Consider the following 10,611-nt stretch of genomic DNA (forward strand, 5'->3'; position numbering starts at 1 on the left):
CTAAATATAATTATATGAAATATACTAATTTAGTACACCACTAATACACTTACAGTTGTGGTTTTAGTGTGTATTTTAGTGAGGATGAAAATGGAAAGATTTCGTTCTTTCGTGTTGGTTTCAGTGGAAATTTAAAACCAATTTAGAGGATCCCTGTACCTGTTCGCGGTTGTCCTAAGTACCAGTTTTGCCGTCTTGGTTCCTAGTAACATTCTGATATCACTCAGCTCCACAGATATTGAAGTAGGGTCTTATCAATTTCATCAATTTCTACTTTCCAAGCAGCTTTCTTTATGATCCAGATGCTACCTTAGTGCCAACCTATGATACCATGATACTTGTGTAGGTCTAACATATTATGTTCGACATGATATGATGCCATTACTTGTATCCGATCATACTTCATGGATACTTTTGTTAGTCAAAATAAGTATCGTGTTTCAAACATGTCACTCTTTGCCCTATCATGTCTTTGGCTTGTTAGTGTCATATATTTGTAATTGTAATTTTTGGTATTGTCTTATTGATGCTATTTTAAATTTATTAGTAATTCCATCTCTTAAGTCTAGATAGTTTTATTGTTTGTTATTCATAAATATCTTTGTTTTATCTCGTAGTATGGGGTAATTTCTGTCCTACATTTTGGAAAATATTCAATAATATCTCCCTTCTTGGATCATTGTCTGGATCTGCATATGCATCCAGGTACCATAGGTTCCAACTATTGTGTAATTAGTAGTGAAGTTCTAGAATTTAGGCTTTACAACCCCAAGTTAAAAGGCATCAATCGTATGTTACTCTAGTGGCACATTGTCAGTTTCGATCAGTACCCTTTTTGTATATAATAATAATGAAACTCAATGTGTTCTTTTTTTTTTTAAAAGACAGGATTTACGAGATGTTTCATCACATTTGATTATTAGAATAGAATCAATATACTCTAGGTACTCCATTAGTTACATCATGCCTAATGCAATTTGTGTCAACCATGGGGCATCACACTATCCCTTTCCAATCAATTAACCACTATCTTTAGCGTTAGTGTCAACGACTTTGTGTTGCAAACAGAAATATCTACAGAATTTAGAAATCCTCTAACATATTCCATAGTTCTTAAGGAATATGAGATATTGTATCTTTATATTGATGTAAGACCTTCATCAAATTCATAGTGAAGATGAAATTCCAGGTCCCTTTATTCTCCCCTTTTGTACTGTTGATCTCCTTGGTTGTGATTTTGCCATCTTTTAATCCAGATTTAATCATTTCAAAAAAAAGAAAAAAAAAAAAGAAAAGAAAAAAATCCTGCTCCCTTTATTATAGATTTGCTTGATCAACTATGTGGTCATCATTTATCTAGGAAACTTGACCATGGCTTCATATACCATCATTTTGTATTTTATTTGAATGGTGAGGTATTATTAAAACCAAGCAAGGAAACAAATTTCTTGACCAAGATGGTTCTTACAACTCAACTCAGCTCAACTAAGCCTTTGTCCCAAACTAGTTGGGATCGGCTAATGAATCCTTTAGAAAATTTTCATGAAGAAGGTGAAAGGATCTACCCGGCTCAAAGTAACTAAGTCTAATCCTGACACTAGTTGGGTTCGTCTCCATGGATCAATTTCTTCCATTCTATCCAATCCAGGGTCATGTTCTCTGTTATATTCCTAGCCCTCAAGTCTTTCCTCATTGTTCCTACCCAAGTTGTTTTCGGTCTGCCCCTAGCTCTTTTTACTCCATCGACTTGGCATGAGTCACTTCTTCTCGCTCGAGCATCCAAAGGCCTATGTTGGATATAGCCAAACCATCTTAAGTGGTGCTCTCTCATCTTCTCCTCAACTGGTGCCACCCCCACCTTTTTACGGATGTCTTCATTTTTAATTCGATCTAACCTTGTGTTGCCGCACATCCATCTAAGCATTCACATCTCTGCTATACTCATCTTATGCACATGCTGCTTCTTGATGGCCCAACATTTTGAGCCGTACAGCATGGTTGGCCTCACAACTGTCTTATAAAACTTTCCCTTCAATTTGGTAGGTATTTTACGATTGCACAGAACTCCTGAAGCATGCTTTCACTTAAACCAACCTGCTCTTATTCTATGGTTAACATCCTCTTCAATCTCCTTCCTTATGTAGGATTGAACCAAGATAGCGAAAGATATCCCTCTTAGGTTCCTCTTGTCGAGTCATATTTACTACATCCTCGCCCTGCCTCCTTACATTACTGAAGTTGCACTCTATATATACTGTCTTAGTCCTGCTCAGTTTAAAAACCTTTGGATTCCAAAGTAGTTCTCTATAACTCTAGCTTAGCATTAACTCCTGCTTTGGTTTCGTCAATTAATACTATGTCATCTGCAAATAACATAAACCAAGGCACCTCGTCCTGGATACCCTCCGTAAGTTCATCCTTAACTAGAGTAAAAAGATAAGGGCTTAGATTTGATTCTTGGTGCAGTCCTATTGTAATTGGAAACTCACTGGACGTGCCATCTGTAGTCCTATTGACCAAGATGGTTCTTTAAGAAAAAAAAACAACAACTATAAAGTACAAGTTGTTCTCAAGGAGGAAGATTTTCGAACACCGCAAACTCAATTTTGCCAACTCCGCTATGAGACAAAACACCTGCCCTCACTATTCGCAGAACGATAAGCACTCTGGAATGAAGTCGCCCGACCCTCAATTGCGACCAGGATCTCAATCTCATTCGCGAACCGTCACGAAAAATGCATATGATCCTTAATCCATCTTATAACATTGAGTCTCCCTCCACAACTAAGAAATCAAGATGAGAATGGTCAGAAGATGAGTTCCATTCAGGAGAGTGAGTACTTCTTCCTTATTAGATTCAGTCAACCCAATCGAGCCAGAGTAAGTTCAACATACCTCAGAATCTGCCACCTACACCCGCCAGACTGAGATTCTCCATACTCGAACCATCGGAATTGAGCTTGAAGAACCCCAGCGGTAGAGAGAACCAACGAGGAGGTCTAGTAAGGAGGTTAGTGGTTCTCTCCCTATTCTGGTCTCACGAGTAACGAGTGGATGACTCAGACGCTTTGAACTACAGCATGACCGTCGCCCTATGAACAACGGTGTAAAAGATTTGTTGTTGAACACACCTAAATATGGTTGCTTACGAAAACCACAATTAAATGAAAGTGTAACAAGTATACTATCCATGAAAGTGATGCTAGCAAATCCAGTCATTTGTTACTGATTGATAAGATCCACTAGTACTTAATGTTGTTTGTTAAAGACTTAAATATATGCTTTGGCCACTTAGTACTTTGCAACCATGTGGTATTGAGATTCAAAATTGTCTAGGACATGATTTTGCTTGCAGTTTGATTTGTGTTTGCATAGAAGATCCCAAAACCAACTTATAAAAAAAAAAAAAAAAAAGATCCAAAACCAAGCATGGTTCTTGATATAGCAAGTCATAAAGTTGGAGTTGAATGACCATCATGTGGTAATCCTGGCTGCTTATTGTGTCAGATAGCTATGGCAACAAAGTGGACAACCTCAAGTGCTTTATGATGGATGATAATCCACTACTTATTCCGGGTGCCTCCTATGCTTTGGGGATCAGAGGCCGAAATTTTAGTAAGGAATGTTGGTGGGGTATTTAGGATGAGAGGAGACGTGATATTGGTGTTCTTGGGTCCTGTCGGTGTGTTGGTGTGACAGACTCGAATGAGATATCAGCTAGGGATCTTCTCATAGGGTTATAAGTTTACAACTATCTAAGCAAATGTTAGGCAGTCAATTATGGATTGCAAATGAGTCAAAGAATACAATTAGTTGGGGAGATTGGCTTATGTCTTTAATAAAATTGCAATATATGTAGGTTCATTTGACATTCAATATAAAGATCAGCAGCTAAACCCTACATTCCTACTACTAGCATTTGCTTCTTCAGAAAGGGATTTGGTGCAGTCTATATTTGCAGGCACAAATAGGAGTTTCTCTGAACCTTTCTATGAAAGGAAACCCCTAAATCCTTGCTTCTTGATGCGAGTGTGATATTCTTGTCTTTTGGCCCATGAAGTTGTTTCTGAATGGCAGAATTGGTGAAGGGAGAAATAACCTTCATAGATGAAAAGGCTGATTAACCAGGGATGATGGAAAGTTGCTTAGACTCCGATGGATAAGTGACTTGTTGCTCAAGGGTTTGAGAATTCACCGCACAAAGTTTTGCTTCGAAATATGAAGTTGCCTGTTATTTTATTGAGGGCACAATCTGCCTGGCTAGCAAAGATTAAAATCCATGCTTGATGCATACTAGAATAACCAGGTGAAAGTGATACCATGCAGAATGCAATGATCCAAGGGAAATTAGTTTACCAAAAACTAAGAAAATTGGTTTTGGAAAAAAATTTCAGTGAAAATTTTCCAATGTTGGCAAACATGCCCTAGATATATACTTCCATATTGGGGGGGGGGGAGGTGGGGGTGTCTAGAGTCAGTTTGGCGTGTCTCCACTTTGCACTTTTACTTGCTGTGTTTAATTTGTTGTTTATGTGTTGATTCTTGCTTTAGTAGTTAGTGGGTTTGGAGACTGGGGATATGCAGTTTATGTGATTGGTATAAAGGTCAAGCAAAACCCACAAGTAGATTTAGTGCATAGAAGCGCCAAAATGATGTTGAAGTTGGTGGAACAGTGTTTTAGCAACGTTTGCTAAATAGTGGCATCAAAAGAGGCATAAAACCTTTGAGGTGCAGAATGAGTATTTGAAGTTGAAATTTCTCAGAAAGTGAAGAGTCAAAACACCAAAAAAATAAAAAGCTCCAAGATAAGCTAAACCCTCTTGATGACTGATGATTTGAGGTGGTTTTGTCAAAATGGTTTTGGTGAAATGGATTACCCCTTTTCATTGGTTTCCAATGCTTTGGACAGATTTCTTATCTCCCTCTAAAGAATCTCCTCTTAGCAGGGATTGATTTTATGTGTTGATTTTTAATTATATAAGTGGGAAGGATTTGATCTCAAACATCCAACTGGCCGTTCCTTACATATTACTTTTTCTTGTCTACAATCCAGAAAAATAGGGAAAAAATAATGCTTTTTTATATTGAAATTACTGAAACCTGCTTAATTTTCAAAGTAATTATCTACATAAAGATGGCGTAATTACCAAAATTTACCTGGATTTGGTAGTAACTGTCAGCAAGCTTTTAAATTTCGGTTTCCGGTGTAATTTTGGTCCTCACTGAAACCAAAATTTTGGCCGAAATCCCGAAATTTGGTAGATGCGCTTGAAATGTTGGATTTTTGGGCCAAAATTTCTGCTGAAATTACCAAGATCTTAGACGTTGTTTGGCTGCAAACTATAATATTTAACATCAACCACAAAATGCTTGAAAAATCTTCTCTAATTTAGTTAGTGTTATATATCTGGTGGCCTAACTTATTCTTTTTTCAATCAAGTCCACTTGAACTTTTTCTTAATTCAATCTAGTCGAGATCTCGTGGAAAATTCTCCACAGAACCTGTACGGTCTGGCCCTATCCGATCAATCCTTTGTGCTCGCCAATTCAATTGCAAAGAGGATCTTAAAATTCTGCAGTGCAATAGCAAGTTTTTTTATAAGAATAACTCACAGATGATTGAATATTACTTCTTATTGCTTTAAGAGAAGAACTCACAAAAATAATTTACACCATCTATGACTATGCTTTCTTGCCATAGTCGCAAGTAGGAAACCCTCTCTCTCTCTCTCTCTCTCTCTCTCTCTGGAAACCCTTCTAAAAATTCAAAAACTTCAACAGCAATACACCTATTCCCTCCCTGGTTCAAATTCAAGGGAGCTAACTTATCATAATACAAGGTGAGAAGTCCTCTTCATCTCTCTCCTTTTTCTTCTTCATTGGGGCTTAAAGAAACTTACTTTAAGACCAGTATCAATCATACTCCATGTCCCTCCAACAACTAGTAGAACACTCAAAACCACGCCTAAGCACCCTAATCCCCAATTAGTGTACCACATACCACTATATCTATCAGGTTTCTTAATCGAAAGCCACATAAAACAAGGATAAACAAATGTGACTGGCAATGTCAACCCTCCGATCAAACCCGAAATACTACCTAAGAATGGAAAGGCAATTCCAATGAAGAATGATGTCCCCGCAAAAAAGGTTCGAATCAGGGCCCGGAGCCACCATGGGCATGGCCTGTTGTGCCTGCTTGTGTATGCCGATTCTAAGTTGTCGAAGATTGGCATGGCGTAGATTTGAAACGAGCTTAAGCAATTAATTACGACGAGTAAGCTCGTTAATCCTAAGAGAACCCTTGAAGTATCTTGAGAGTGGATTGCATACAATGCAGAAAAGATCCCTCCTTGTGGTATCTGCCATTTAACAAGAACAAGACATTGAATAGGATTAAAAGCTAAGTAATGGTAAGCGTAAGAACATTTCTAACTAAAATTAGTAGTAAATGATCATTCAATCTATACAATTATGCACTGAGGACACCGGAGTTATCATCAGCGTCAGATGATATTATTTATGGTGCAATGGGGCCCCCACTGCTTTCGCAAAATGTTGATACCCACCGTACGATAACTGTCGGATCATTATCTGATCGCTGCTATTTTATCTTCAATATTCTGATAAAATGACAACCCCGAAATATTTTAAAAAATATCGTGATTTTTTAGGCTTTTCGCAGCTGGTCTGTTGCACGTCAGACCAGCCAACTCGTGAATGGTGACAAAAGCTGTTGTCTTTATTAACGAGGTGGCTGGTCTGATGTGCGACAGACCATCCGCGAAAACCCTTTTGTGATGGACGCTTGCAATTCCCTAAAAATATAGTGATAATTTTATTTTTTATTTTATTCTTAAATTTTATATTTTATGTTTTTAAATATTCTATATTTCTAAGTTTTTTTTGTGACTATGGTCATGTTTGGCAACCATGAAAAATTTTCCTTGAAATTCCAAAGTTTGTAGGTAAAAATTATTTCATATGAAACTTTTCCAGCAAAAAACCCTCCTAAAATTTTACCCGCGAAGTAATTTCTAACTAAAAAAGGGTAGTAGGAAACCTAGGAAAAATCGTTTCCAAATGAAAAATATTCAGGAAAGTTTTATATTATTGTCAAACATGGCCTGGTTGTCAAACATGGCAGGCAAATTATATCTCCACCCTTTCTTGTTTGGACTTTTCATAAAAATTGGAGTCATTTTCAGGACAAGACAAACAGAAAGGGTGTAAAAGCTGAGAAAGGAGGTCATAAATATCATTTCCCTTTGTCTAACGGCAGTAACAGTGTAGTGTCGGTGCTTACCAAGCTACCATAAGCCCAATATCCAGCTATTGCAATGGGAAACAAACAGAGAGCGATGATGAAGTATGCAACTTTGACCCCTCTCCACATGGGAACGTAACAAGGATGCTTCAGACTTGAAGGCATTGTCGCCTGCCACAAAACAAAACACACAAAACGTTAAGAAAAATGCATCATCTCCACCTCACAAACACTTCTTCTGCCATGGATTTTTGTGCACTTGCATTTGTTTAATCATCTCTGTTTCTCTACCCTTTTGTTTAATCTCTAAAACCAAGCAATTTGTGCTTAATCAAATGCATTTGTTAGAAGTATTGTTTGATGGGTTTCTCAAAACCAGTGTCTCCCTCTTTTAAGTATTAATAAATTTCTCTACCCTTTTGTTTAATCTCTAAAACCAAGCAATTTGTGCTTAATCAAATGCATTTGTTAGAAGTATTGTTTGATGGGTTTCTCAAAACCAGTGTCTCACTCTTTTAAGCTTTTGGAGTTAGAAGTATTAAATAACACCAACTCTAACAGCTTAAGCTTTTGGAGTAATTGGTTGTTTCATTACTTCATATGGTAGAGTTATTGCCTCAGGCCCTGATTTCAAAACCCAACAACTCCTGGCCAACCCCAAAAAAGAAGGGCCACATGTGAGGAGGAGTGTTGAAGAATAAATGATTAAATAACACAAACTCTAAGGGGCCGTTTGGATACATGGATTTTAGAATTAGGGATTTCTTCAAAATTGTAGCTAAGAGACAAAGAGAAGAAGTGGACCAGCCGTCGTTTTTGACTCGTTTTTTACTTCTCGGATTTCTTTCCGTCAGCAAGAGAGTAGTAGATCCTCCCATATTTCCAGGTTTTAGAAATCTCAGGATGCATGAAAAAATTTTCAAACATGAATTTCTCACTTAAAATCCAAGAAAAGCTGTCAGGACAGCATACATCAGCTTGATCATGATCCCTCTTTTACACTGTTTTCAAACTAAAAACCTGGATTCTAAAATCCGTGTATCCAAACGGCCCCTAACATTTTAAGCTTTTGGAGTAACTGGTTGTTTCACGAAAAGGGGGAACTGACCTGGATCTCTAGCACGAGATTGTGGCCTCTGAATGCAAAAGCGATGATCCCGAGAGCGTTGAGTATACTGAAAGCCCTAGCGGCATCGGATTTTGCCTTCACCGGATCATAGGAGACACCATCAAGTCGACCTTTGGCCACGGAAATGGACCATATAAGGGTGCAGTATCCCACGGCGGTGATGGAGCCGATTAGCGAGACCCATGCGACGGAATTCAAATTGGGCAGTTGAGCAAGGACTATAGCTAAGCACATAAAGACCACGTACCACTCTACAGTCGTTAATGGCTGCGATTCGCACGTTGGCCCGCATACTATCTGGAAAAAGAGCTTCATGGTGCTACCGCCGATGATGTTAAAGGCGGTACATGCGCCCGCCGATAAGTACATTGTGGGAAAGATGGCTATCCAATTGGCTAGCCTTTCACCTGAGATGAACGAATGCAGACTTTCATCATAATCTGATTTGAATTTAATCATGCTATCATAATCCGTAGTTAGATAATACTTGGAAAAATAGAAAATTCTTGAAAAAACCAACAATCTTTATGCATAGTTTTGGATCTTAAAATTCAAAATGCAGAACTAAAATAACATCCAACCTACCACTACAATGATCCCACGGTCAAATCTTTATGATCTAATACATTCTAACAGTAACCCATTTTTCTCAGAGGTTAGTGGGCCCCACCGTGGCTTCCAATCTAAAAATGATCTGATTTACTTACATACAACTTCTCTTCTTTTCATCACTTTCATACATAGTTACAAAGTTTGGAAAAGTTTGGAAAGGAAAATGTTTCTAGTATTTTTTACTTACAAAAAACAGGATGACTTGAACCCACCCAAATCAAGTTTTACTTAGAGGAACCTTAAATTTATGATAATATCCTTCTAAATTAGAAGAGAAAATTTTCCCAAGAAATTTTTTTCCATCAGAATTTTTTTTTCTTGCAATCCAAACAGGCCTAAGCATACCCAAAGAAAAAACCCTATTAAAACTTACCAAAAGCTGCCCTTGCAAGTTGTATGTATCGGCTGTATCGGATACCCGGCACCGATTCATGAAGCACAGTGAGTAACCAAAGAGTATAAAGCTGCCAAAAAAATGCAAACGAAAGACACAAAATCCCCCATGTCCTGAAAACCAGAAAAAAGGGGTGTCAGTAACAAACTCCACTACCCAGAAAAAAGGAGTGTCAGTAACAAATTCAAAGGCAAACCAAATTAGTACCATCCAAGAAAGGTAAAAGCCACAGGAAGCACAAGCGCTTGAGGGCCGATCCCAGCAGTGAGTGTGTGGAAACCCGAGTAGAACGCGTTACCGTTACGAGACGCAGTGATAGGGAGCCACGCGTCCTGTGGGTCCAGCTTTGTGATATGGCCCATCTCTTCTAAGTACCCCCTCATACTGATGATGGCCTTTCTCATTGGACTAGCTAGTGGGGTCATAAATCTCGGTGTTCGAGGGGTTTTTGGTGTTCGAGGGGTCTTTGTTCCTGATTGAATTCCAGATTGAATTCCTGATTGAAGGAACGGTGATCGAGTTAAAGATGGAGAGTGGAGATGAGATGGTGGGGCCGAGATGGGTGGGGTTGGAATAGCTGTTCTTGGTGTTCTTGGTGTTACTGGGATAGATAGAACTTCTACTACTTCCTCCATTGCTCTCTCTCTCTCTCTCTCCCTCTCTCTATCCTTCTCTACCTCTCTCTGTGTGGGTTTTTTTTTTTTGTTAAGTTTCTAAGTCTTTTGTATGGATGAGGGGTTTTAAGGGAGAGTAAAGGAGTCAAGAAAGATGGGTTAAGCCGCCAATAAAGACAGGTTTGGACCATTTCAAGCCCACCCACCAGCTTGGAGTTTTTTACTATTTTCTTTGTTGGGTTTTTGGTCAAGGGTGATGAATGAGTGTATACACCAAATCATGATTTGTTGGTATTTTACTTTGGTACTGCGTTTTGATGGGGATTGGATTAGGTTAAGGTGTGAAGCCCACTATCTAGTAAATTAATGCACCACTTGGGTAGGTGGTTGGCTCGAGGTCGATTGTCACATGGTGTTGATGGTACATACACGAAGTTTTGGTGTATGCACTGTGATGGGGGTAACATGTTCCATGTGAACACATGACTCATTTTACATCCAATTTTAGATCAACCAATACTCAAAATTGAAAATCTTACCTCACAAAGCATAACTCAACTCAACAAGGCATACTGAAGTCAAAATTGAAAATCTT

The 10,611-nt window shown here is 38.4% G+C and overlaps 1 protein-coding gene across 1 annotated transcript; it reads right to left on the minus strand.

Annotated features, from left to right (window-relative positions):
* Positions 1-5,616: 5,616 nt before the first annotated feature.
* Positions 5,617-10,141, minus strand: LOC143886605 (lysine histidine transporter-like 8). Its single transcript, XM_077390653.1, has 5 exons — positions 9,610-10,141; positions 9,382-9,515; positions 8,376-8,803; positions 7,307-7,438; positions 5,617-6,362 (listed from the first exon to the last, which is right to left on the minus strand). Exons 1-5 carry the CDS (start codon positions 10,035-10,037, stop codon positions 5,877-5,879), a joined length of 1,608 nt encoding a protein of 535 aa, XP_077246768.1. The 5' UTR covers positions 10,038-10,141; the 3' UTR covers positions 5,617-5,876.
* Positions 10,142-10,611: the final 470 nt, after the last annotated feature.

Source organism: Tasmannia lanceolata, unplaced genomic scaffold, assembly GCF_043159265.1.
Source record: "Tasmannia lanceolata isolate RefF3 unplaced genomic scaffold, GAP_Taslan_0.1 ptg000011l, whole genome shotgun sequence".
NCBI classification, from domain to species: Eukaryota; Viridiplantae; Streptophyta; class Magnoliopsida; order Canellales; family Winteraceae; genus Tasmannia; species Tasmannia lanceolata.

What these genes read in the sequence shown, in the direction of transcription:
- LOC143886605 (XM_077390653.1), bottom strand. Translation starts at nt 10,037, where the DNA reads ATGGAGGAAGTAGTAGAAGTTCTATCTATCCCAGTAACACCAAGAACA. An exon ending in GCTTTTACCTTTCTTGGATG is followed by an intron (nt 9,516 to 9,609) that starts GTACTAATTTGG and finishes TCTGGTTTTCAG; the next exon opens with GACATGGGGGATTTTGTGTC. An exon ending in ATCTCGTGCTAGAGATCCAG is followed by an intron (nt 7,439 to 8,375) that starts GTCAGTTCCCCC and finishes GTTTTGTGGCAG; the next exon opens with GCGACAATGCCTTCAAGTCT.